General features: G+C 47.4%; 1 protein-coding gene and 1 pseudogene across 1 annotated transcript; one reads left to right on the top strand and one right to left on the bottom strand.

The window, feature by feature from the left end:
* Nucleotides 1-1708: 1708 nt before the first annotated feature.
* On the top strand, nucleotides 1709-19927 carry LOC103631023 (cytochrome b5-like; annotated as a pseudogene).
* A 462-nt stretch (nucleotides 19928-20389) lies between these two features.
* LOC100280933 (subtilisin-chymotrypsin inhibitor CI-1B) lies at nucleotides 20390-21089 on the bottom strand. Its single transcript, NM_001371434.1, has 2 exons — nucleotides 20953-21089; nucleotides 20390-20829 (listed from the first exon to the last, which is right to left on the bottom strand). The coding sequence occupies exons 1-2, from the start codon at nucleotides 21051-21053 to the stop codon at nucleotides 20568-20570; spliced, it is 363 nt and encodes a 120-aa protein (NP_001358363.1). The 5' UTR covers nucleotides 21054-21089; the 3' UTR covers nucleotides 20390-20567.
* Between the last annotated feature and the right edge of the window lie 6840 nt (nucleotides 21090-27929).

Below are 27929 nucleotides of genomic sequence, written 5' to 3'. Positions count from 1 at the left end.
TTGAAGAAGGTTCGGACAACAACTTGTGTGGGTTAGGGGTTCGGGTATATGGCGCATGGCTCATGTGGGCTTAGAGCGGTCATATAGCATGGTATATAACGACACTAGACACACAGACGTGGCTAAGAGGGAAGGTTCCTGGATTGAGGTTGACCGACAAGGACGTCGGTCTTCTAAGGGGGCTGGATTATGATATCCTGGCTCATGGGATGGTGATATCCTGGCCCAAGGCTTAATAGAATGAAAAGAGTATATATACCAACAAGGTGCATCTTATTTTTTGGAAGCCTATATCGAAAGAAACCTCCATATTAAACGTGCTTCGCTTGAAGCAATTTGAGATAGATGACCGATCGAGAAGTTTTCTCGGGTGCGCATGAGTGAGAACAAAGTCCACACAAAAGACAAGTGTTGGTCTGTGGAACAATATATAATCCTAAAGAGCTGCTAGGAGTAAGCACCGCCGGTCCGGAAGAGAACAGGTGTTACAAGCTTCTACATCAAATAGTTTTGTTCAGATTTAATATAGATTTATTTAGACAAAAACTTTTCTTAACACAGATTCTGGCATTCTGCGTTGTCATAATATGGCGCCCGTAAGGACGTCTCCAGTTTTAGTCTGATAAATACCCGGAAGTGTGGACGGATATGGGTACTCGGGAGCCGTACCCCGGTACCCAGCCTCCAGCATTTACCCACGGCGACTGGCCATGTGTGTGGGGTGGGGGCTGTGTTTGAGGGAAGTGCCGTTGTTTTCCCTTTTTTTTCTTTCATAAAGTATCTCAGTTTGTTTTTATAAATATAAATAAAAATTAATAAATATAGTAATATGTATCTTTAAAATATCGAGCTTTACCTAATAAGAAAATATTCTTACCACTAAGTTGATGCGGTAGTTTTGATAAAAAAATATATAACTTACTGTTCTTAGAAGCAGACCAGCCGATGGTCAAACTAATTACACTGTAAACTAAGATATTAGACAGTTTGCTATCCAATTAAATTAAAATAAATATATCTCCAAGTTGTTTCATATATACTTAGTGCGATCCTCAACAAAGCTCTAATGTAGAAATTGAGAGAGATCTCATAAAAATGATTAATGGACGTACAAATCCTTGAAACGACGTCAACTAACCCATAATGATCTTAATTAGCATTAGCATAACATATTTTTATGAATCTATCGGCATATGGATAGTATTTATTGCTATATTGTTACGTTCAACTATTGTGATGTACTGATGTACGATGTGAACTTATTGTTACATTGTTATGTTGGATAATTATGTTGTTCATTGTGTTTTATATACGAACTAAATTATAGTGAATATAAGCGATGTATGCATTACCGATAAGCATTGTTATCTGTTTCGTTTCTAACTATCTGTATCTGATCTTGTATCTATATTTGACCCCAAATCTGTTTAAAATACATTACGGTATAATACGATTTGACCTACTATCGCCATATCCGCCCGCTTTCAGTTTTATATATAAGCAAACCCCCTTAGGGTCCGTTCGTTTCTCCAGAATTTGAATCGAGATTCATTCTAGCTCATCAAAATTTATATAAATTAGAGAAGTAATCCAACTAGAAGCATTCTGGAGCTTCAATCCGTGGAAACCGAACAGGGCCTTAGCCCCTTCCGGCTCCCTCCACCACCTCGCGCAACCCCAACCGCAAGTCCGCAACTACCCAGCAGCGATGTCCAAGGTCTTCACCCTCGCGGAGGTCGCCAAGCACAACTCCAAGGAGGACTGCTGGCTCATCATTGGTCCGGTGCTTGCTTTCCCCGCGTAGACTCTCGCGCTAGCGCTAGCCTCTGCTCTCTGGGCGGGGTCGGTTCAGAACCACGCAGCCCCTAGTTGCGCGCCGGCTGTTGAATTGCAATATCGCAGTGCTTCGTGGGTGTTTACAGTTCGGTTCCCGCGCACCCCCGAATCGAACCAAATCGGATAGAGTCTGTGTGTTTGCTTCGTATCTGCAAGCAGACACCCCCACCCACGTTTGGTTGGTACACAGCGTTTGGCACTTGCCTGCGCGTTTGTACTTGTGATCTGCCATGGTTTATCCTCGTCATCTCATCTCTTTGTAAAAAGTGCCATACTAAACCTTGATAGAGGCCATTGGAACACCCGTAACAGCTCCTCAATAGAAAACGCGTTCTAAGAGCATCTCCAAGAGATCACTTAAAACACCTCGAAAAGTATATTTTAGCAAAATTTCATGTTTTTAGCCCTCCAACAGTCTCCCCAATTTCTTCCCAAAAAGATCTCATCCCGAATACGAGCTCCTCCTCCCCATATTTTTTCGCCTCGGCGATTCCTCCCCAATCGGCAGTGCGCATGCGAAATTGCGAGCCCCGCGAAAAATTGCCAGCGCAAGGGTCTGTTGGAGTTGCACGCGGGTGCGGTAAGCATTCATGTCGTCCGGCTTGAGCGGCGGCGATGGCGGTGGCGGTGGCGGTGGCGGGGGAGGATTGAGGGGTGGTGGAGGAGGCAGCCAAGGCGGCGACGAGTACTGGTAGTTGGAGATGGGGTCTAGTGGATTTGCTCCTCTGATTGAGCCGGCGAACTCCATCGGCGGCAGATTGCCCCAAATGCAGGTGACTGGCGGAGAACTCGACCTTGGCGGCGGAGGTACCTTGTCCGTGTGTGCCTGGACGTGAGGTGGAGTAGATTTCCTCTCCTGAGCTACACGCACTACATCAGCTTTGCTGAAATTGTGAACATTAGAGGCACTGTTACTCTGCAACGAACTTCTCTTCAAGATTGAAAAGTTGAATTTCCAACAGATCTATTATTGGAGCTAACTCCAGCCCTTTGTGGTGTGCTTGGGACCAACCTGCTAGCTTCAGTATATTAAGAACAGATAGAGGAAAAATAAGACATGTGAAATGCTTCAACCATTAAATGTGAGAATGAGATAGACATGAGCAGGAACATATAGGGTGTTGATTTAGTCTCTTTGGGTGCGGAATCTGAGTTCTGAGAAGCCCACAATCTTCCTGAAGAAGCTTGTAAGTTATTCTCTGAATTTTGCAAGACTGATGATCGCCATGCATATATGTTCAGTTGTCACTCCAACAGGAGTACTCATTGTGTTCATTTAGCAGTCTAACAGTCCCTGCATATATGTTCTAAATATATGCAGATATATGTAGTATCAATTTATGCTTATTTTGTTCACTTCTCACTGCTTAGTGGAACCTGCATATATGAAGCATATTGTTTTCAGCACCATATTGTTTTCAGTAAAAAATTATGCTTTATTTTGTTCAGTTCTCACTGCATAGTGGAACCTACATATATGAAGCATATTGTTTTCAGTATCATATTGTGGTCGGTAACAATTTATGCTTATTTTGTTCAGTTGTCTCTGTCCCTTGCATTTGAAATTACCACGATGTATTGTTTGTGTTGGACACCAAAATGAGCGGACGGTCCGGCCCATGGGCCCGGACGGTCCGCGTGTCCCGAGATTAGATTAACTCGGATGTTTATCCTTATCTCGTGCGTGGTTATCCATCTAATCACGTGGGAGTTTGTTGGCTATCTCTTAGGAAAAGGTCCAGACCTCCTCCCCTATAAATATAAAGGGGTACGGCCGATTGAGAACCCCCGAACACACTCCAATCGAACCAATTACCTTATTTACTTTTCCTGCCCTAGGAGTAGATGTAGCATAGTTCTAGTTGTAGTCTTCCACATATCCACCTCCATCCCTATTCGACTCTACGTCGTCTAGATCCGTCTTGGGTGGCCTGCCGATCCCAAGACAACACTAGTATCTCACCCCTCCCGGGGGGCAAGATCTAGTTGTCCATCCAAGACCTCTTCCTCGAATTGATCTCTTAATTCCTAGACAGCTCCACGTCGTCTGGGGACGCCCCGGGTGACCTGTCGACCCGGAGCACCTTAAGATCTTTTCCCCCAGGGGACGAGATGTAGATTCTAGCAAGGAGGAGGAAGACGACCCTGTCGCCAGGTCGTGGACCGTCCGCCCTAGGGCGCGGACTATCCGGCCGTTAGGCAGGGAACCCTAGCCTCGCGCCAGGTCGCGGACCGTCTGGCCCTGTGTCGTGGACCGTCCGCGCATGACCAGAGAGCACCGCCGCCGGTTCGTATTGAGTGATTGGCGCCCCCAAAAAGGCGTCAACATACTTTTGGCGACTCCGCTGGGGACGAGGTTGCAGATCTACAAAATCAGGCTTACATGGCCGATTCTAAAGATCTCAACAGTGCTTCTCCAAACAGCAACACTTGGCTGACTAATTTATCGGCCGCTGAGCATGAAAAATTAAAAGATGACATGAAGAAAATAGACGAGGAGGCCCAGCGACAAACAGAGCAGGTGTTCAAGGTGGCGGATAAGTGGTTCCTCTCGCACTTCAGGGTAGATTGCCACCAGAAGACCGTCCAAGAGAGGGAGATAAACGCCGAGTACATGTCAGCCGTGCTGCAACAGCTCCCCACGATAGGTGATGCCAGGTCAGCCGATGATATTCCATTTATTAAAATTTCTTTTGATAATCGGATTAAAAGTATCACAGAGGATATAGAAAGGATGGCACATGCATTAGGAAAAACGCACATGCCTAGTTTTTTATCACATAAATTAGGCGCCAAAACAATTGCGCCAAACACATCGGCAACAAATGGGTTTCCCCAGCCATATTCTGGTATGCCGATGGACTCATATCCAGGACGACCGTCACCACCATCTTCGCTAAACGGTGAGTCAACTCTGAGCATGGCCGGACCGTCCGCACACAATCGCGGACCGTCCGGCCCTCCGTCAGACCGTCCGGCACCCTACATCGGACAGTCCGGAGTTACACAGAGCCTACCACAAGGGTCACAGGTGTTGCCTGACGTGACCGGACAGTCCGAGGATAGTACCGGACCGTCCGATCCATCCACAGACCGTCCGACTGCGCAGGTCGGACTGTCCGGAGCACCAGAAGTCACCTGTGATCCGTCTAGTACGGAAGGCCGACATAAATATAATCGTCCACCCAAGCCCCAAGAACCAAAAAAGTCACACGTCCCTGAGCTTGTTTGGCCCACTAAGGCCAAACCTTCTGTTCGCTCTCACCCGCACTCGACACAAAAGGAAAAAGTTAAGTTCACATTTAATATTACTAAATGTGATAAAATATTTGATGAGTTGCTTAAACATGGTAATATTAAATTGTCACATGTAATTCCTCCGGTTGAACAATTAGAAGGGCACGTTTATTGCAAATGGCATGGCTCCTTTCTCCATAACACCAATGATTGTGTCGTCTTCCGTCGGCAAATACAATCGGCTATAAACGAAGGCTGGTTGAGGTTTCAAAAAGAGGTGAAAATTGGCAGGCCACCTGTTCCTGTCACCACATTAGAGCCAACGAGCAAAAAAGCCATAATTCAGCCTTGTGCGGCCGATAAAAGTAAAAATAAAAATATCGTCATTGGTGATCCTCGCACACCAAATATGTCACGCAGAATGGTTACTCTGAAGGCTCCTGACAAAAGAAAGACCGGAGGCACCGGAGGGCAAGCACGATCGGGCACCCGATCACGGTCACCTGTCCTGCGTACGCCGGACGATCCGGGTACTAAGGCCGAACAGTCCGAGACAGGCGCGGATAGTCCGGCTATGATGGCCGGACGGTTCGCAGATGGTCACAAGCAGCAACCTCAGACCATCGGACCACAACGTTCCAACACAAGTGTTAGGAAACAAAACACTACTAAGACGTTGTAACACCCTGAATTTGGGGATATAAAATTTCTTTTCCAATATCCACCAAATTCAGGTGTTACCCTCTCTTTTCCTTGATCTTTCTTTTCTTTTCCCTAAATAGTGGGGAATTATTTTGTATTATATCTACGTGTAAGCCTAGTAAATTAAAACCCTATGAGCGCTTTGATTGTCGCATCATGCTGTCGTATACTTTCACTTTGTTTGATGAGTGATTTTGTGGAGCATGGGTTTAATAAGGAATTCAATTTAACATCGTGCAGAAAATAGGAAAGAACAAAATATAAAGAAAATGGAAAATAGAAAGGAGCCCCCCTTCTCTCTTGGGCCGGCTCTTTGGCAGGCCCAGCAGCCCCCCCTCCTTCCCCCTTTCCCCTTGGGCCGGCTGGCTCGGCGGCCCAGCCGCCCCCTCCCCCGCGCGGCCCACCTGGCCCATCCCGCGCGCAGCAGCCCCACCCCCTTAACCCTAGGCCGCGCCCCTCCCCCAGCCGCCACCGCCGCCACCCCCCTTGGTGGGGCCCGCTCGTCAGCCCCACCCCCTTTCCCCTACCTCCTTCTCTCCCTCCCCGATCCCGCGCACGTCCCTCTCTCTCCCTCGACGCCGCTCGCCCTCGCCCTCCCCTTCCCCCGCCCCTCCCTCTCCCCGCCCCCCCTGCAGCGGCGTCGCTGCGGCCCGGCGCGGCTCGCCAGCGCGCAGCCAGGGTGCAGCCGCAGCCGCGGCAAGGGCTCGGCCTCGCCGGCACGGCGGCCCCGGCGTCCTGGCGCGGGCGGCCTGGGCACGGCCCCCTGGCGCGAGCACGTGTCCCCGGCTCGGCGAGCAGGCGCGCGGCGGCCTCGGCCCCGCGGCGAACGGGCGCGCGCGACGGGCATCGGCCCCGGTGGCGGGCGCAGCCCGGCGGCCGCACGGCTCGCGGGCGCGGCCCCAAGCCAGCCCCGGCGGCATGGGCGCGCGTCGATCTCGGCCGGGCAGGCGGCCTCGGCCACGGCGGCTCCGGCGCGGGCAATGTGGCCCTGCGCGCGTGGCCTCGGTGCGGGCACGACCCTGGCGCGGGCGGCCTGGGCACGGCCCTCTGACGTGCAGCCCGGCGGCCAGTCGGCGCGACGGCGCGGCAGCCATCCCGCGTGGCCTGCGCAGCGGCTCGGCACGGCCTCGCACGGCCCAGCCGTGGCCTCCCCTGGCACGCAGCGTGGCCAAGCTCCCCTCGTGCGAGGTGTGGCTCGCGTGCCCACGGCTCGCCCAAGAGCGGCCCCGGCATGGCTCGCGGCATCCTCGCTCGACCAGCACAGTTCGAGCAGCCCCGGCGTAGCTGCTCGCGCCTTTGCACGTTGCGCAGGACTAGTTCGTGGATGAGATGGATTGTGGCCACATGAGATCCCATCATACTGAATCGTGTGCGAGTATGTATTCAATGTGTATGCATAGCAGATACATTTGATCCTGTTCTGATTGTGGTAACTTCGTGGTCATGTCGAGTACACGTTAATAATAGTATTTTGTCGCATCACAGGATTTAGCAAGTTAATGGATTATTTGTTTGTCCAATGACTAATAAAATAACATTCCAATTTAGGTATAGCTCTAACCTGTTCACGTATAAATACCCGTTAATGTGATTATGTCGATGCAAATATTGTAATTAACACTTTCTTAATAGGGATGCGGGATCGGTTAGCGATTCTAGCTTACCGTCGCGCTGTTTTCACATGTTGTCGCGTGATGTCTCACGTGTTGTCGCGCGCCGTTCGCGCGTGTCGCGCGTTGTCCGCGCGCGAGGTTAAGCGGTTCGCTTATAATGACTCAGGTCAGTTAAGTAGCTGTTTGGGTAATTATTCACTATTAAAATAGTATTTCAGTCGAAACTAGGTAGTAGTTTTAATCTACATTTAATAAGGGTAGATTAATATAACCATGTCGAACTAAATGCTATAATTAATACTTGTTTAGCGTAAATACGCTAACCCCTCGATCGTAGCTTCAACTATCACATTTCTTTTTCCTCGCGTGACTGTAGTAACGCGCTCTATTTCGTATTGCAAGTTTTGATTATGTTTCTCTTTGTATGGTGTAATGTTCTTATGCATATGTACATGTTTGTTTGCTTGTGCCTGTTCGTCTTCGCTTCGCGTCGCGATTAGATCGCGACTCGTTTCTGGGCTTCGAGGAATCGACGATCAAGCTTTGGCGACCAAGTGATCAGGCTCTTCGAGTTCCACAAAGTTGAAGACCCTGAGCATCTGTTTGGTGAAGGCAAGTGTCCCTTGACCTATCTCTGTCCTATTCATTCTTTAAATCACCTCCCGCATTACACATTTATACCTAAGGATTGACTAGTTTTGTTATCCATGTCCTTGTTTACCTATTTGGGTTGGATTATTATTGTTTAGCTTTATGCTATTGCTCAACTATAATCAATGAACATGATGAGATTATCTATGATACACTGTTTTCCCTTCTCTTATTATGATGTTATACTTGTGGTCTTCAAGGGGGCTCGAGCGGTTTCTCGAGTGCCTCTCCGTAAGGACCTGTTCTATGGATGACCGCCCGGGAAAACAGTGCAACCATGAGGGTGGAATGGGGTGCCCTTAGCTGAATAATTAGAGGAACCGGGGTGTAGTTCGCTTAGCCGTCGTGCCGTCAATGGGGCTCGGTGTATGCGGCTCGCTCTGCCAAGGTTGATTTGTCCCTTGGGGAGGAGTGCGGTACATTTAGGAAACCTAACGGGCGACTACAGCCCCGGGAAATCTTTGTAAAGGCTACGTAGTGATGCCCTGCTGGGTCACCTTGGTAGTGATCAATGGAGAGTCATGATCTCCGGGCAGAAAGGGAATCACGGCTTGTGGGTAAAGTGCACAACCTCTGTAGAGTGTTTGAAAACTGATATATCAGCCGTGCTCACGGTTATGAGCGGCCAAGGGAGCTCCAGTGATTAGTGGTACTTGATCAGAGACATTTTGGTTTACAGGTGGCAATGAGATTGATGGTTCTGGTTATGACTATGGTGCTGGTAAGTGGTATTCTTTCCGTTTGGAAAGGGTACATCGGGCTAATAACTTGGGTTAATGCTAAAACCTGGCTTTCTACTAATAAATAATAATCTGACCAACTAAAAGCAACAGCTTGACTTATCCCCACATAAAGGTAGTCCACTACAGCCAAACAGGATACTTGCTGAGTATGTTGATGTGTACTCACCCTTGCTCTACACACCAAACCCCCCCATCCCCAGGTTGTCAGCATTGCAACCACTGCTCAGGAGAAGATGAAGCCGTGGAAGGAGACTTCCAGGAGTTCCAAGACTACAACGAGTTCTAGGCGTGGGTTAGCGGCAACCCCCAGTCGGCTGCCTGTGAAGGCCGCGGTTATCTACGTTTCGTTTTCGCACTTTGATTTATTGTAAGGACTATATGGACGTCTCAGACGTATGATGTAATCGACTATTATTCCCCTTTTAATACTATTTTGAGCACTGTGTGATGATGTCCATGTTATGTAACTGTTGTGTACGTGAATTACTGATCCTGACACGTACATGGTTCGCATTCGGTTTGCGTTCTAAAACCGGGTGTGACATAAGTGGTATCAAAGCTGTGCTGATTGTAGGACCGCTAACCTAGAATAGAATGGTCGTTCTAAGGATTATAGACCTCTGTCCCTGCCTTGACTTTGGTATCCCTTCAAAAGTTGGTCATATCGACCAAACATATGTTCTACTATATATTATACCTTGCTGCAAATTGTGTTTTATTCTAATCCTTCATTTATTTATGGTTTATTACTTGCTGGTCATACTAGTTCTATTCTCACCCTTTTGCTTGAGACACCTTTGTAGATGCCCCCTAACCATAATCTTCTTATCTTTTTGGGATTCTTTCCTCTTTTGTCATCAAATTGCTACCATCTGGTGAACTCTAGTCCTTTGGTATTGACATGCTTGTATCCCTTTAATACTCTTGTTTCAAATACTTGTCTCTAAATTTCTATTGCCTACTTAAAACATTTCAGTTTATATGTTCATGACCATTCTGTCTTTTGAGACCTTTTCCTTTTCTGTTGTTAAGTCGCTATCTTTCGGCAATTTCTTTACTCTTGGTATTGGTATGCTCATCTCCTTGAAATCTCTCATACTCTTATCTTTTTATGCCTACCTTTATATCCCAATAACTGTTCAGGACATTTCAGTTAACATGTCCTTGACCACCCCTATTTCTCAACGGTCCATGAGCGATCATTTTATGTTGCCCATCCTTGGTGACCTCGTTGTTCCTTTATAACTTCTATCGATAATGAATTCTTACTTCAACCATTCTATTGCACCCTCACCTATCTTACCCTTGATTGTTTTCTCCACTTCGCCACTTCATGAGTCTTGCCTTAACTTTATCCTTTGTCATGCCTTTTGTTATGATCACCTTCACCTTAGACACCTTTATATCTTGTTTGATGTTTGTCTCATACCTGCCCTTTAAAATCACCTCTCTTCCGTCTCATTCTGAGAGCTACACTTTACCTATCTTTACCTTGGTCGTATCCTCTTCTTTGGCTTGCGAGTTTGTAACTTCGTCCTTTGTTGTGCTTTTGTTTGTTATTGCCTCCACCTTTCTCTCTTGATCTTACCTTGGTAATTACTCCATGCCTGTTATCTAAAATCCCCAATCTTCCATCTTCGTTCAAGAGTGGCGTCTTGCTTATCTCACCCGTGGTTATATCCCATTCCTTACCATTTGCAAGACTTAGCTTAACTCTATTCTTGGTTGTACTTAGATCCTTGGTTCTGATGCACATTTACCTCTTCACTTATAGCCTTGTCTGTTATCAACCTTGACCCTTGACATCTCTCCATATTTACCCTGACACTCACCCACATTTTTAAAGCCTCATTTGTTCCATTTCAATCCGAGTGTTGTTTTCCCTATCCCGCTCTTGTTCATTTCCTTTTCCTTTGTCACGTTGCAAGTCTTGTCTTACCTTAACTCCATCCTTCATGAGCTTTTGTTCGATATCATCCTTACCTTCACAATAGGTGGATCCTGCCTCGATGCTTATTCTAGGTCGGCTATTTGAAATCTCCTATTTTCTAACTCAATTTGAGAGCGGTGTTTTACCTATCTCCCCCTTTGCAATATCCTCTTCCTTACCAGGTGCGAGCCTTGACGTTACTACATTCTTTGTTGTACTTATACCACTGCCCTTCTATGCCTTTATCTTCTCTCTTACACGCCCGTCCATCATCGCTTTTGACCCTTGCGATGTTTATGTCTTTACCTAAATGCTTACCTTGATTTTATCTTTTAAAAGTCTCCCCTTTCTTTCAACCCAGTTTGAGAGCTGTGAATTACCTATCTCTCCCTTGATTTATTTTCACTCCTTGTCACCTTACAAGTTTTGTCTTAATTCCATCCTCGGTTGTGTGTTTTATTTGCTACCACCATTACCTTGTCATCCATCAGTCTTGCTTTGATACTTATCTTTATTCTTATTCTTAAAAAAATCTCCTCTCTTCCACCTCAATTTAAGAGTGGCAGTTTACCTATCTGGCCCTTGGACGTACCCTCTCCTTTTCCGTTTGTAGGTCTTGTCTTAACTCCATCCTTTGTGGTACTTATATTCTTGGTTCTTATGCACATTTACCTCCTCTCCTACATCCTCGTCCGTTATCACCTTTAAACCCTCGTGATACCTATGCCCTTGCCCACATGCTTACATTGAACCTACCCCTTTGAGCCTCCTCTTTTCCATCCCTGTTCGGGGATAATGCCTCATCTATTTCATCATTGACTGCTCCCCCTTCTTTGACACCTTACCAGTTCTATCAAAAAAATCCTTTGTTGTGTGTTCGACCATTATCACCTTAACCCTTGTCGTCCCTCGATCCTTACCTTGATGCTTGCCCGCATTTTAGAGCCACCTCTCCCATTTCATTCCAAGAGTGAGGTCTTGCCCATCTCGCTCTTGTCTGTTCCCTTTTCCTCTGTCGCATTGCAAGTCTTAGCTTTTGCTCGATATCACCCTTACCTTCCTAATATCTAGATCTTTCCATGATGCTTACCCTATGCCTACCTTTTGAAATATCATCTTTCCTATTTTGATTTGAGAATGATGTTTTACCTATCTTGACTTTGGTTGCATTCTCTCCCCTGTCGGTTACAATCCTTGCTTTAGCTCCATCCTTTATAGTGCTCATGCCCTTATTCTGTATGTCTTATTATTCCCCTTGCCTTTCGATGGCCTTAGAATAGTTTTCCCTTGGTAAGGAAAGACCACCATTTAATTAAAAGTTACGTATAGCAACGAGATGTTTGTTGTTGTATGCTTGTGCTGTTTGTCTTTGTGTGATGACTGATTTGCTTCTTTGTGATGAGTGTTGATGTGTTGTGGCCCTTGGTCCGCAATGACATCAGTTTACTAGTTGAGTGCCATAGAGTTAAGTAGTTGGGTTCTCCCCCCTGCTCTCTCTAATCTATCTATACTTACGTTTTCTCGCTATTCTTTCCTCTCACACCTGTCCATTTGGCAACCTCCAACCTCTCTTAATAGGTCAAGATCAGAGTTGGCAGCATCTTCACCAAGTGCGTATCAATGCTTCTGTTAAGGGGGTTAGCCGCTAACCCCAATGAAGGCAATGCGATCAACATCAACCAACAAGATCGGAGTGGCGCAACGGAAGCATGTGGGGGTCCTAACCCACAGGTCCAGGAGATCCTCAAGAACTGCATCAATTGGTCTCGAGCATCTGAAAGTCAAAGCAACAAGTCCGCAAGTTAAGGTTGCAGAGTGAAAGCCAACTCAAGAAGGTCATGATCAACCAATGAACCAATCTCATTTTCTTGCTAGCCTCTTATTGAATCTCGAGGGCGAGATTCTGTTAAGGGGGTTAGATTTGTAACACCCTGAATTTGGGGATATAAAATTTCTTTTCCAATATCCACCAAATTCAGGTGTTACCCTCTCTTTTCCTTGATCTTTCTTTTCTTTTCCCTAAATAGTGGGGAATAATTTTGTATTATATCTACGTGTAAGCCTAGTAAATTAAAACCCTATGAGCGCTTTGATTGTCGCATCATGCTGGCGTATACTTTCACTTTGTTTGATGAGTGATTTTGTGGAGCATGGGTTTAATAAGGAATTCAATTTAACATCGTGAAGAAAATAGGAAAGAACAAAAGATAAAGAAAATGGAAAATAGAAAGGAGCCCCCCTTCTCTCTTGGGCCGACTCTTTGGCAGGCCCAGCAGCCCCCCTCCTTCCCCCTTTCCCCTTGGGCCGGCTGGCTCGGCGGCCCAGCCGCCCCCTCCCCCACGTGGCCCACCTGGCCCATCCCACGCGCAGCAGCCCCACCCCCTTAACCCTAGGCCGTGCCCCTCCCCCAGCCGCCGCCGCCGCCACCCCCCCTGGTGGGGCCCGCTCGTCAGCCCCACCCCTTTTCCCCTACCTCCTTCTCTCCCTCCCCGATCCCGCGCACGTACCTCTCTCTCCCTCGATGCCGCTCGCCCTCGCCCTCCCCTTCCCCCGCCCCTCCCTCTCCCCGCCCCCTTGCAGCGGCGTCGCTGCAGCCCGGCGCGGCTCGCTAGCGCGCAGCCAGGGTGCAGCCGCAGCCGCGGCAAGGGCTCGGCCTCGCCGGCACGGCGGCCCCGGCATCCCGGCGCGGGCGGCCTGGGCACGGCCCCCTGGCGCGAGCACGCGTCCCCGGCTCGGCGAGCAGGCGCGCGGCGGCCTTGGCCCTGGTGGCGGGCGTAGCCCGGCGGCCGCACGGCTCGTGGGCGCGGCCCCCAGCCAGCCCTGGCGGCATGGGCGCGTGTCGATCTCGGCCGGGCAGGCGGCCTCGGCCACGGCGGCTCCGGCGCGGGCAATGTGGCCCCTGCACGCGTGGCCTCGGCGCAGGCGCGACCCTGGCGCGGGCGGCCTGGGCGCGGCCCTCTGACGCGCAGCCCGGCGGCCAGTCGGCGCGGCGGCGCGGCGGCGCGGCAGCCATCCTGCGTGGCCTGCGCAGCGGCTCGGCATGGCCTCGCACGACCCAGCCGTGGCCTCCCCTGGCGCGCAGCGTGGCCAAGCTCCCCTCGTGCGAGGTGTGGCTCACGTGCCCACGACTCGCCCAGGAGCGGCCCCGGCATGGCTCGCGGCATCCTCGCTCGACCAACGCGGTTCGAGCAGCCCCGGCGTAGCTGCTCGCGCCTTTGCATGTCGCGCAGGACTAGTTCGTGGATGAGATGGATTGTGGCCACATGAGATCCCATCGTACTGAATCGTGAGCGAGTATGTATTCAATGTGTATGCATAGCAGATACATTTGATCCTGCGCGCGTGGCCTCGGTGCGGGCGCGACCCTGGCGCGGGCGGCCTGGGCACGGCCCTCTGACGTGCAGCCCGGCGGCCAGTCGGCGTGACGGCGTGGCAGCCATCCCGCGTGGCCTGCGCAGCGGCTCGGCACGGCCTCGCACGGCCCAGCCGTGGCCTCCCCTGGCACGCAGCGTGGCCAAGCTCCCCTCGTGCGAGGTGTGGCTCGCGTGCCCACGGCTCGCCCAAGAGCGGCCCCGGCATGGCTCGCGGCATCCTCGCTCGACCAGCACAGTTCGAGCAGCCCCGGCGTAGCTGCTCGCGCCTTTGCACGTTGCGCAGGACTAGTTCGTGGATGAGATGGATTGTGGCCACATGAGATCCCATCATACTGAATCGTGAGCGAGTATGTATTCAATGTGTATGCATAGCAGATACATTTGATCCTGTTCTGATTGTGGTAACTTCGTGGTCATGTCGAGTACACGTTAATAATAGTATTTTGTCACATCACAGGATTTAGCTAGTTAATGGATTATTTGTTTGTCCAATGACTAATAAAATAACATTCCAATTTAGGTATAGCTCTAACCTGTTCACGTATAAATACCCGTTAATGTGATTATGTCGATGCAAATGTTGTAATTAACACTTTCTTAATAGGGATGCGGGATCGGTTAGCGATTCTAGCTTACCGTCGCGATGTTTTCACATGTTGTCGCGTGATGTCTCACGTGTTGTCGCGCGCCGTTCACGTGTGTCGCGTGCCTTGCCGCGCGCCGTTCGCGCGTGTCGCGCGTTGTCCACGCGCGAGGTTAAGCGGTTCGCTTATATTGACTCAGGTCAGTTAAGTAGCTGTTTGGGTAATTATTCTCTATTAAAATAGTATTTCAGTCGAAACTAGGTAGTAGTTTTAATCTACATTTAATAAGGGTAGATTAATATAACCATGTCGAACTAAATGCTATAATTAATACTTGTTTAGCGTAAATACGCTAACCCCTCGATCGTAGCTTCAACTATCACATTTCTTTTTCCTCACGTAACTGTAGTAACGCGCTCTATTTCGTATTGCATGTTTTGATTATGTTTCTCTTTGTATGGTGTAATGTTCTTATGCATATGTACATGTTTGTTTGCTTGTGCCTGTTCGTCTTCGCTTCGCGTCGCGATTAGATCGCGACTCGTTTCTGGGCTTCGAGGAATCGACGATCAAGCGTTGGCGACCAAGTGATCAGGCTCTTCAAGTTCCACAAAGTTGAAGACCCTGAGCATCTGTTTGGTGAAGGCAAGTGTCCCTTGACCTATCTCTGTCCTATTCATTCTTTAAATCACCTCCCGCATTACACATTTATACCTAAGGATTGACTAGTTTTGTTATCCATGTCCTTGTTTACCTATTTGGGTTGGATTATTATTGTTTAGCTTTATGCTATTGCTCAACTATAATCAATGAACATGATGAGATTATCTATGATACGCTGTTTTCCCTTCTCTTATTATGATGTTACACTTGTGGTCTTCAAGGGGGCTCGAGCGGTTTCTCGAGTGCCTCTCCTTAAGGACCTATTCTATGGATGACCGCCGGGGAAAACAGTGCAACCATGAGGGTGGAATGGGGTGCCCTTAGCTGAATAATTAGAGGAACCGGGGTGTAGTTCGCTTAGCCGTCGTGCCGTCAATGGGGCTCGGTGTATGCGGCTCGCTCTGCCAAGGTTGATTTGTCCCTTGGGGAGGAGTGCGGTACATTTAGGAAACCTAACGGGCGACTACAGCCCCGGGGAATCTTTGTAAAGGCTACGTAGTGATGCCCTGCTGGGTCACCTTGGTAGTGATCAATGGAGAGTCATGATCTCCGGGCAGAAAGGGAATCACGGCTTGTGGGTAAAGTGCACAACCTCTGCAGAGTGTTTGAAAAATGATATATCAGCTGTGCTCGCGGTTATGAGCGGCCAAGGGAGCTCCAGTGATTAGTGGTACTTGATCAAAGACATTTTGGTTTACAGGTGGCAATGAGATTGATGGTTCTGGTTATGACTATGGTGCTGGTAAGTGGTATTCTTTCCGTTTGGAAAGGGTACATCGGGGCTAATAACTTGGGTTAATGCTAAAACCTGGCTTTCTACTAGTAAATAATAATCTGACCAACTAAAAGCAACAGCTTGACTTATCCCCACATAAAGCTAGTCCACTACAGCCAAACAGGATACTTGCTGAGTATGTTGATGTGTACTCACCCTTGCTCTACACACCAAACCCCCCCATCCCCAGGTTGTCAGCATTGCAACCACTGCTCAGGAGAAGATGAAGCCGTGGAAGGAGACTTTTAGGAGTTCCAAGACTACGACGAGTTCTAGGCGTGGGTTAGCGGCAACCCCCAGTCGGCTGCCTGTGAAGGTCGCGGTTATCTACGTTTCCTTTTCGCACTTTGATTTATTGTAAGGACTATATGGACGTCTCAGACGTATGATGTAATCGACTATTATTCCCCTTTTAATACTATTTTGAGCACTGTGTGATGATGTCCATGTTATGTAACTGCTGTGTACGTGAATTACTGATCCTGGCACGTACATGGTTCGCATTCGGTTTGCCTTCTAAAACCGGGTGTGACAGACGTCTGGACGACTCAGTAGAGTCGGCCCTACTTTTGGTCAGTTGCTTGCCAAATATATGAAGAAGGCCGTTCCACACAACCGGCCAATAAAACAAACGAAGTCAAAAGGGCGACCTGTGCGAAAGCAAAAGCCGACTAAACGGACCCAAAGGGTAGCACAACCAAGATCGCCTTGTCATCCTCCTCCAGGGATAGCATTGTGTGTCCCATTCTATCCATCGCCGATGTGTTGTCCTGCTCATGTGTGGGGTGGTATGGCGATGAATTCGTATTACTGGCCCAATCCGTTTGCTTATTTGGGCTGGGGGGCACCACAAGTTTTTGCCTATTGATAGGTTGATCAGGTAGACATGGCCGAAGAAGATGCGATCCGAAACGGCCTCTTTGCATTAAAGTCCCATCAAGTATTTATATTATCTGATCGCAAGAGCCGATGACTTGCATCGAGCTGAGTCCTTACTTCGGGAACAAAACCTCATGAGGTCAACTGTTTCCGAAGTTTTCGCTGATGCTTTTGGTTCACCAAGCTCCACCAAAAGGCAGGGGGCATATGTTGGACACCAAAATGAGCGGACGGTCCGGCCCATGGGCCCGAACGGTCCGCGTGTCCCGAGATTAGATTAACTCGGATGTTTATCCTTATCTCGTGCGTGGTTATCCATCTAATCACGTGGGAGTTTGTTGGCTATCTCTTAGGAAAAGGTCCAGACCTCCTCCCCTATAAATATAAAGGGGTACGGCCGATTGAGAACCCTCGAACACATTCCAATCGAACCAATTACCTTATTTACTTTTCCTGCCCTAGGAGTAGATGTAGCATAGTTCTAGTTGTAGTCTTCCACATATCCACCTCCATCCCTATTCGACTCTACGTCGTCTAGATCCGTCTTGGGTGGCCTGCCGATCCCAAGACAACCCTAGGATCTCACCCCTCCCGGGGGCAAGATCTAGTTGTCCATCCAAGACCTCTTCCTCGAATTGATCTCTTAATTCCTAGGCGGCTCCACGTCGTCTAGGGACGCCCCGGGTGACCTGTCGACCCGGAGCACCTTAAGATCTTTTCCCCCCAGGGGACGAGATCTAGATTCTAGCAAGGAGGAGGAAGACGACCCTGTCGCTAGGTCGCGGACCCTCCGGCCCTAGGACGCGGACTGTCCGACCGTTAGGCAGGGAACCCTAGCCTCGCGCCAGGTCGCGGACCGTCTGGCCCTGTGTCGCGGACCGTCCGCGCCTGACCAGAGAGCACCGCCGCCGGTTCGTATTGAGTGATTGGCGCCCCAAAAAGGCGTCAACAATTTCGTTATCTGAGTCATCCGCATTCATGGCCATATGAGTAACAGAGACAAAGAATTCGTTGTTATCATCATCTGATGACGAATCCAGCACCAGGTGCATTGACAGGCTTCGTCGACTCATTGCGTACTTCGTCTAACAATGCTTTCAAAGAATCGGTAAAGTTAAAAATAAACCTACCAGCAGAAGAGCAACATCTATCAGCACTGGTGGAATCTCAAAAAAGAAGAAAGTGAAATCCAATGCATGCGTGGAGCACAAACAATGAGCAAAGCTTCATGTCCAAGGATGTATCATGGAGCAACGCCTGTGCTGGACGCCTGGCTCTTGTCTCCGACGACGCAGGAACAAACAAAATTGGAAATCAAACAGAACCTGAGCGCAAGAGTAGTTGCTGAAGTTTAAGATTTGGCAGCCCTAGGCCCATTTACAACAAGCTGGCCCACGCAGAACGTTTCAAATTTTTGAGGGTGCACGTTTTAGCATACTGTTGTGACGTCAAGAATTTTTTACGTGTTTTTTTTTCACCAGCCCCCAAAATAAGGTTTTTAGAATCAATATTTTAGCAATCTCTTAGAGTTGCTCTAAACTGTTCCAGATGTTTTGCGCCCCCAACAATTCAGCAGCCAGCAATGCTATCAACATCAAATTGTCCATAGTTCTGCTAAGCCGGGTTGCTGACTTGTCCATCACTATGCCTAATCGTGACACATGTTTGACTGACTTCTCTTTACTCTGGTCTTGTTTGGATACTCTCATATTCACCTTAATCCACATATATTGAGGTGGATTGAGGTGCAAATTAGTTTAAATTACATCCCACTCCACGTTAATACATGTGGATTGAGTTAAATACGTGATTATCCAAACAAAGCCATGTTCTTTGGCCCCCTCCACAAGCTCATACAGTAGTAGATTTGTTTCAGCTCAGTAAGTGCCATATCTTTGTTCTGGTAGGGAAAGCAAGCTCTTAAACATGATCTTCTAATAACAAGTCCACATTCTTTTTTTTTACCTTCACGCTGATAGGCATGTAAACTGATGGAGTATAAAAGTTTTTGGAAGTTTCCTACCTCGTTTGCCGACCCTATCACATATAACATATAGATGTTTTCGTTCTATTGCGTTTTCCCAAAGATTGATGTTTTTTTAGTCTTTAGGTAAGATTAGACATGCTAGATAACCTTGGTGAAACTCGTGTCTTCTTATCCTTCATATTCTGTTCTGCCTTCCTTCGAAACCGTTTTTTGTTTTGCATTATTTGATCACCTGTTTTTTTATTATGGTGGCCCCATTTTGCTGGAGGCATTTGCTACAATTCTTTCATTGCTACTTTGGTCTAATAATGATCAGCACTGTTGTCCTTTTTCTCCATAAAGAACCTCACCAGCGCAAATGTTTTGCTGTGGAATATAGGTGTACGATGTGACCAAGTTTCTGGAAGACCACCCAGGAGGCGACGATGTTCTGCTGTCCTCAACTGGTATGCCTTCTTGTATTTCCTCCTCAGCTAAGGTTCCGAACGACGACATGCTGTAAATAACACACAACCCAATCCGTTTGAACCTTACACAGGCAAGGATGCGACCGACGATTTCGAGGACGTCGGCGGGCACAGCAATACTGCCCGCGCGATGATGGACGAGTACCTGGTGGGTGAAGTCGACGATCCCTTCTAGGACCAAGTATGTGCCCCCCAAGCAACCGCACTACAACCAGGACAATACCCCCCGAGTTTGTCATCAAGATCCTCCAGTTTTTAGTTCCCCTGGCAATCCTGGCCTTGGCTGTTGCCGTTAGGATGTACACCAAGTCAGAGTCTGTTTAGCTCTGTTGCCCTTTGCCCCCTCCTTGAGGATTGTAAAAAAGTCGAACTTGTTGGTTATATATGATATTCTTCTCTCAGTGATAATATCTATTCACGAATTGATCAGCTCATCTTTAGCTGCTCCTGCTAAATTATCACAAGATGTATCCTAGAGAGATCATTCAGTTGTTTTTTTTTTATTTTGCATATGGACATGTCGTTGATGTGCTGCATCTCTCTATAAAGAAAGTGTTTATTATGTCTGATCCATTGGTTTTTTTTGAAGTCATGTCAGCTGGCCCATTGTTGGTACACAATCGTTGCGGCATGAACAAGACTACAAGAGCATGATTTTTCTACATTGTGTGACGTAGGCTTATGTTGTATGATCTTAAAGATCTCATCGCTCCTGCAGTGAGTGATGGCGTGGAGGCTAATTTTTCGAGTCGTCATGTGAAAAGTTGTACATCCCTAGGTCGTTAATTGATAAGGGGTACATACCCGACTCATCCTACTTTAACCTCAAACCAAAATATATTTAATTAATAAGATGTACATGCTCTAAGTCGTTAACCTATCTATATTGTGCAGATTCCATCATTATTTGAGCCTGCGTTCCAGTTCATCGACCTTATAGAAAACAAGTTGGAAACCAAACAACTGAGCACATTTTCATATATCCAATCGTGAAAGGATGAACATTCTGATACATTTTATTCATGCATACCGACGATGCCATTATTTTTACTAGCAATTTATTGGAACGAAGCACACACATCCATTATTCGGCGACGGACATGCACGCATGACATGTCCGAGTTATTCATTTTATAGATTTGATTCTCAGCCGATGTGGGGTGCCTCCGCGACGGTGTCGACGAAGATGCGAACGCGGTTGGGGCGGAAATCCATGGTCACCGGCGTGCCGACGGGCAGCACGACGATGTCGGCGTCGGGCTTGTCGCACAGGATCACCCTCTTGGCTTCTTCCAGGCTGAGCCCGACCACTTCCGGCCAAGACTTCTTGGCGCCATCGTCGCCGCCTGTGGAGCTCATGGTGCTCGGCTGCCGATGGCGAACTGAAACTGCAAATCAATCGATGATGGCGTTAAACGAAAACTAACAAACTACTGGTAGCTCCTACTATGTTATTGCAAAAAATCCAAAGCGTGATAATATATATTAAGAGAGAGAGGCACAGTACTTACGGGCAATAATTAATTATGGAGCTTCTTTGTGTGAAGCGAGTATGCGCGGTGGTGAGGTATTTATAGAGCTGCTGCTGCTGCTGCAGCCAACAAGGCAGCATGTGTGTGTGTCATCGCTCATCAGGATAACACAGGCTGCATGCTCCACCGCTCAACAATAATGCATGCGTATATGTAATTATATATACACGCACGAGGCACACGAGGTGGCCCTGGTCTGCATACAGCCAGTAATAATGCAAAAAAAAAAAGAAAAATGAAAGGATAAAAACGATGCAGGAACATGTATATCCATCCATATGGTTGTACGAGCATCTGAACACTACTGGCAAAAACACTTGACACTAGACAATGTGAGATGGGTGAACTTCTCAACCCACTAAGAGTTAGTTTCGAAACTCTATTTTTTTATTGGAAAATGAACTAATTTTTCTTAGCAAAATATAAATTCATTAGAAAAATTAGGTTTCCAAACTAACCCTAAAAGCTTAGTTCCGTTAGGAGCGAATTGAGGAGGCCAGAATATAATGGAGAGATTAAATTTCTGTCTATTTAATTTTAAGCACGAAGAAATTTAATCCCCTAAACCCCTCCAATTAATCCACCTGCAATCGAATATGACCTAAGAGATGCTGAAGATTAGTTTAAGCTTTAATATATATACGTGTGATTGTTACGGCCACACAATCTTAGGCGTTGCATTATGCATCTATATATGGCGACAGCGAACGAACTGCTTTTCCAACATAGTAGTATATTATATACACAGATGAAGCTTTTTAATGAACATGCGTTGATGATACTCCTACTACGTATATATTCACTCTTGATTACTGCTCATGAACATCACATATTTACTATATTACAGTTCCCGAGTACCTGGCCGTAAGGACCCGTTCGTTAGATGACACCTAGGAAAATAGTAGAACCATGAGGGTGGAATAGAACGTCCTTGGCTGATTAATTTGGAGAACTTGGAGGTGTAGTTGGCTTCACCGTAGTACCGTCAATGAGGGCTAGGACATTGTTGGTCACTTGTTCTCAAATGCTATGAGTTAAGAATAAGGCAACACAAAATGTTAATAGTTAAAAACCTTCGTCTTTCGAAGCATTATCTTCCTTCGGATATAATAATCTTTAGACGAAGGTTATGAAGGATATACCTTCATCATCTCAGTATAAAATAATGAAAGTAGATGCATATGAGACATAGAAAATAACATGAATAATCATATGATATGTATAGCAGAGTGACATGCATTATTCATCTTTTCTTTATGTTGAGCACCAAATAGAGGGTGAACGGTCTGCGCCGCGGGTCCAGACGGTCCGCGCGTGCGTAGAACAAATTAGTGTTCCGAGTTTTGTGCTACGGTTGTTAGCTAGATTCGCGGAATTAACTCGGAAATTAGTTTGTAAAGGGTCCAGCCCCCTCCTCTATAAATAGAGAGGTATATGACCGATTTGTAATCATCAATCGAATCAATAATACTTCTATCTTGCATTTATTTCCTGTACAATTAGGAGTAGTTCTAGTCTAGTTCTAGTTTAGCCTCTCAATCTCCAAATTCTCCGCTTCTCTTCGACTCTACGTCGATTAGAGGAGTCTATGTCGGCCTGCCCGAGCCTAGACAACTCCTAGGATCTCTCCTCCCCGACGGGGTCCCTCCCGGGAGCGAGATCCAGGCGCCGCCGGCGACCTTCCATCGCCCCTGCGCACGCGCGGACCGTCCGGCCCCAGTGCACGTACCGTCCGGCCATCAGGCAGGAAACCCTAGCCCCTGCGCCAGGTCGCGGACAGTCCGGCCCCTAGCCGCAGACCGTCCACGCCTGACCAAAGAGCACCGCCGCCAGTTCTTATTGAGTGTTTAGCGCCCGCAAAAAGGTGCCAACATACTTTTTGGCGACTCCGCTGGGGAAAACACATCTAGACCCATCAAATCGGCCCTTAATGGCCGGTTTCAAGGGATAGTTCTGAAGTCTCCCCCAGCAACATTATAGAGCTGACTTGGGAAACCTTGCCGGCTGACGAACAGCTCCAGTTCGAGGAGCATAAGGAGCAGCTGATTCAAGAGGCGAGGGCGAAGTTCCTGGCCAACTTCAAGGTGGACAGGAACAATAAAGTCGTCTGACAACGGGCGACGGATCTGGCTTCGCTCCGACCCGCACTGGATATCCCCAAGGTAAGTAATGCAAACGAGCTACAATCTCTTAAGAATTATGTAGATAAACAGCGAGAACAAATACAAAATATCATAGGGGGTATGCAAAATGATTATAGGAGACTAGTACGTGCATTTGATAAATCTACCATTGCAAATTTTCCTTCGCACGAGGTTGAATTAGGGGGAAACACATGTAACACATCGGCTATAGGTTGTCATGACCGGTCACAACCCCTTTATAGGATGCTAATGGACACATACCCTGAGCAACCGCAAATCGACAGTAAATCAGCCGATCTGCACATGCCCGGACCGTCCGCACGTGAGCACGGACCGTCTGGGACAGCAACGATCGGGCCCATTTTTAATGAGTTACCCAGATATGCACCCGAGCCACAACATATGACACAGAATCTAAACTACCCAGTCGGATGATCCGCATACAACGATGGACGGTCCGCATATAATCACGGACGGTCCGTGCCAATGTCTGGACAGTCCGCACATGACTTTTTTGAGGAGGATTGTTACCTGAATCCTCACCGGTCCCAGCAACACTTCCCATCATACTATGCGATGTATCAGCCCATTAATACAAAATCACGAGCCCAGGAAAGCTTTCTAGCCCTGCCTAAAAGGTCGGAAAGGAACGATCAATCCTATGAGCCATATATGGTAAATGGCAATGTACCACATAGCTCAAACCAATGGGGGGAAAGACAACATGCTAATATCCAGCCACCCCACCTATGTTTAACTAGAGAGTCGGTGGTCTCGCACCGGCTGCCATCGATATAGTGAGGGAGAAAATAGCCGGGGCGTTCCGAGATAAGCTCGGAGTAAGCATGGTGCCTGGGGGGCAATCATATCGGAAACCTTATGACAGCCGATTTGATCACCACCCATACCCCCAGGGGACTAGGATACTCGAATTCACAAAATTTTCGGGTGACCAAGAAAAAGCCACGCGCGAACACATAGGCCAGTTCTTAGCACAATTAGGAGAATTGACCGACACAGAAGCATTTCACGTGCGTCTATTTTCATTGTCTTCAACAGGAACCGCGTTCGGGTGGTACGCCACCTTACCACCTAATTCTATTTTGTCATGGGGGAGTTAGAGCAAAAATTCCATGATCACTTCTTTTCTGGTGATTATGAATTAGATCTGGTAGACCTAGTGGCCCTGCGACAGGGGAAGGACGAACCAGTTAATGAATACATCCAGAGGTTCCGGGATACAAGAAACCGATGCTTCCAAATACAATTAGCAGAAAAACAGCTAGCAGGATTAGCCTTCAATGGGCTACGATATTATTTAAAAGAAAGATTAGAAGGTATCCAGTTCTTTACGCTAGCACAATTACACCAGAGAGCTTTGGCCTATGAAAGCCAGAGCAAAGAGACTACCAAAACCATTCGTCACAATGTCCATATAGTAGAGTGCGACCAAAGTAGCTCGGACGACGAATCAACAGAAGTATATGCTGCTGAAATGGTTTGGCCAAAGCAGGCCAAATCTTCAGTTTGTTCCTCCTTGCAGCCGGTTCAAAAGAAACGACAAGAGGAGGTTAAGTTTACATTTAATGTTGGTAAATGTGATAAAATATTTGATGAATTACTCAAAAATGGCAACATTAAAATAAATCACACTGTTCCATCCGCCGACGAGCTGAAACGTCGTGCATACTGCAAGTGGCATAACTCATTTTCTCATGCCACTAATGATTGTAATGTATTCCGTCGATAGATTCAATCAGCCATTAACAAAGGACGATTGAAATTTTAGGAAATGCAGGTGGACACGGAGCCCTTTCCGATGAACATGATCGATTTTGAGGGCAAAAGGATCCTGGTTCGGCCAAACACAGCCGATAAGGGCAAAGATAAAGAGATAATCATCGGCAACGCAAGGGACGCCGATGGGAATCATAAAATTTCTTACAGGAAAGTGGTGGCCGAGAAGACTCCCTATGAAGGGGAGACTCTTAAGGTGACCATCACGACCTCCAGCGCTGGGGGGCAAGCGCAGACCAAGGGGCAGGAGCAGGAGCCCGTGCTGCGCATCTCGGACGGTCCGACGCAGAGGCGCAGACGGTCCGGGACCACGCCAGACGGTCCGGAGAGTTCCAGCGTACGATCCGATCATACTCAAAACCCGCAACGACCACGCACCTTCAAACCACGACAACCAGAGATAGGTACGTGGAAAACAAATACATTTAAAGCATTTGGTCGGCTAGTCAAATTCGGCCCGACTTTTGATCAATTATTGTCCAAATACGTGAAAAAGAAGGCCAGCCCCAGTGACCGGCCAACAAAGTGACCTCGCTCGCTCATTCGTGAGCAACATCAGGTAAGACCGATTGGACCACCTCACCAATCGAAAGAAATGGAAGGTCATACTGTCCAATTGAGACCTAACATACCTACATGGACACCTCCACCCCCTTATCCACCTATGCCATATCCATACACATATATACCTCCACAATATGTCCCAAATCAAATGTGGGGCATATGCCACCATATCCATTTGGGATGCCACAGTACCCTGCTTGGGGGGCACCCCAAACATCTGTATTCAACAGGTTGGCACCTCCAGTACAAGACCGATTGAGCGCCGCTCAATCCGGTCACCAGACATAGGCCCAACAAGATTGCCGGAGTACTCGGCCTCAAAGGCCAACCAATCCGCAGGGGGGCATATACCTGCAGTGACCGAAAGAACAACAAAAAAGGATATCATCAAAATAGGTACTGCAGATGTCATCATACAGGAAGATAATGAAGGGCCGATGATTTTTGGTGAATCGGCCAACATAACCAAAAAAGAAGATATGGCTACCATCAAAACAGCCGATCCAAAATACTCCATGCCTTGATGGCGCCCAACGGGATTGACACGGTCTCAAAAGCAAAAATTACAGCGCCTAAGAGCAAAAGAGAACCAGGAAAAGGAAGCGGAAAAGATATTCAATGACACACATCCACAATACCCGCCACTGCAAAAGAAATAGAGACCAAAGGCCGTTGAGGAAAAGCAATCGGCCACAAAAATAGAAAATAAAACAACACTTGTGCAGCACCCTGCAGGTATGGCAGACAGCCTAGCTAAAAAAGATGGACCATCTGCATAAGGAGCGGACCGTCCGACCCCTGAGTCTGGACCGTCCGCACCACACCAGGATGCCTCCAACGACGTGCCAACACCGATGGAGGAGGACGACCTACTGGGAGAGGACCTAGTCGACTACAAAGCTTCTCCAGAGCGCCCAGGTATGGATGTAAATGTTATTACATTTTCCGCTGATTGTACTATTGTCGGTGACGATGAACCTATTGTTGCCTGGTTTGATTTTGGTCCTAGAGAAGCCGCCTTCACTAAACCAAAAAAATCGGTAAATCATTTGAAGCCGCTCTTCGTGCACGGTCACATTGATGGGATACCGATTACTAAAATGTTGGTAGATGGAGGGGCGGCTGTGAATCTAATGCCTTATTCATTATACAGAAAATTAGGTAAACAAGATGACGAACTTGTCAAGACCAACATGACCCTTAGCGGTGTTGGAACTGATAGTTCGATCAAAGCCAGGGAGTCACATCCGTTGAATTAACCATCGGGACTAAGACCCTTGCTGCTGCATTCTTCATCGCTGATGTAGAAGGAAATTACAGTCTAATCCTAGGCAGGGATTGGATTCATGCCAACCAATGTATACCGTCTACATTACATCAGATGTTAATACAATGGGTAGGCGATGATGTAGAACAAGTACATGCTGATGTATCAGCCTGTATCGCTGTGGCCGATGCTCCTGTACTCTAGACTTATGAGACTGCTACATGTCTCACAGGAGTAGATTTTTCTGATTATCAGTTCATAAGTATAGATAAGAAGGGTTTCATTCCTGTAATGCTAGAGCCGATGGAGAATCGGCTAAATCCTAAATAAAGTATATGATGAGTACACATAAAATACATGAGTCCTTGGTCACGGACAGTTCGGCTTCTAAGGCCGAATGGTCCGGTCTTTCACAAAACAGTTTGGTCTTTAAGACCGAACATCTACCATAGCGTAAAGACAGTATCACAGATGGTCCGGCCCCCAAGACCGGAAAGTCCGCCAGCACACAAAGATCATCCGATTCCTCTGTGGGAGACATGATAGAGGAATTCAGAGATCTCGATAAATTAGGATAGGGGTTTACATCGGCCGATCCTTTGGAGGAAATTGACATAGGAGATGGTAAAACTCCAAGGCCGACTTTTGTGAACAAGACCCTGGAGACCGATCCTAGAGATGAAATGATCGCGGTCTATTAAAAGAATATTTGGATTGCTTTGCTTGGAATTACACTGAGATGCCAGGATTAAGCCGTGAGATCGTAGAGCATCGGCTGCCCATTAAGTCTGGTTTTAGACCTTTCAAGCAGAGAGCTAGAATATTTCGTCCAGACCTTCTCCCATGAATCAAGGACGAAATTCACCGGTTACTAGAAGCTAATTTTATTAGACCTTGCAGATATGCAGAGTGGGTATCCAATATTGTGCTGGTAGAGAAGGAGTCAGGTAAGCTCAGAGTATGCATTGATTTTCGCAATTTAAATAGAGCAACTCCTAAAGATGAATATCCCATGCCCATAGCCGATACATTAATCAATAATGCGTCAGGAAATAGAATTATTAGCTTTCTTGATGGTAATACTGGATATAATCAGATTTTTATGGTCGAGAAAGATGCGTCTAAAACGGCCTTTATATGTCCAGGCTTCATTGGTTTATTTGAGTGGGTTGTCATGACATTTG

Source organism: Zea mays, chromosome 6 (assembly GCF_902167145.1).
Source record: "Zea mays cultivar B73 chromosome 6, Zm-B73-REFERENCE-NAM-5.0, whole genome shotgun sequence".
NCBI classification, from domain to species: domain Eukaryota; kingdom Viridiplantae; phylum Streptophyta; class Magnoliopsida; order Poales; family Poaceae; genus Zea; species Zea mays.
This window is presented reverse-complemented; position numbering and strand designations above follow the sequence as displayed.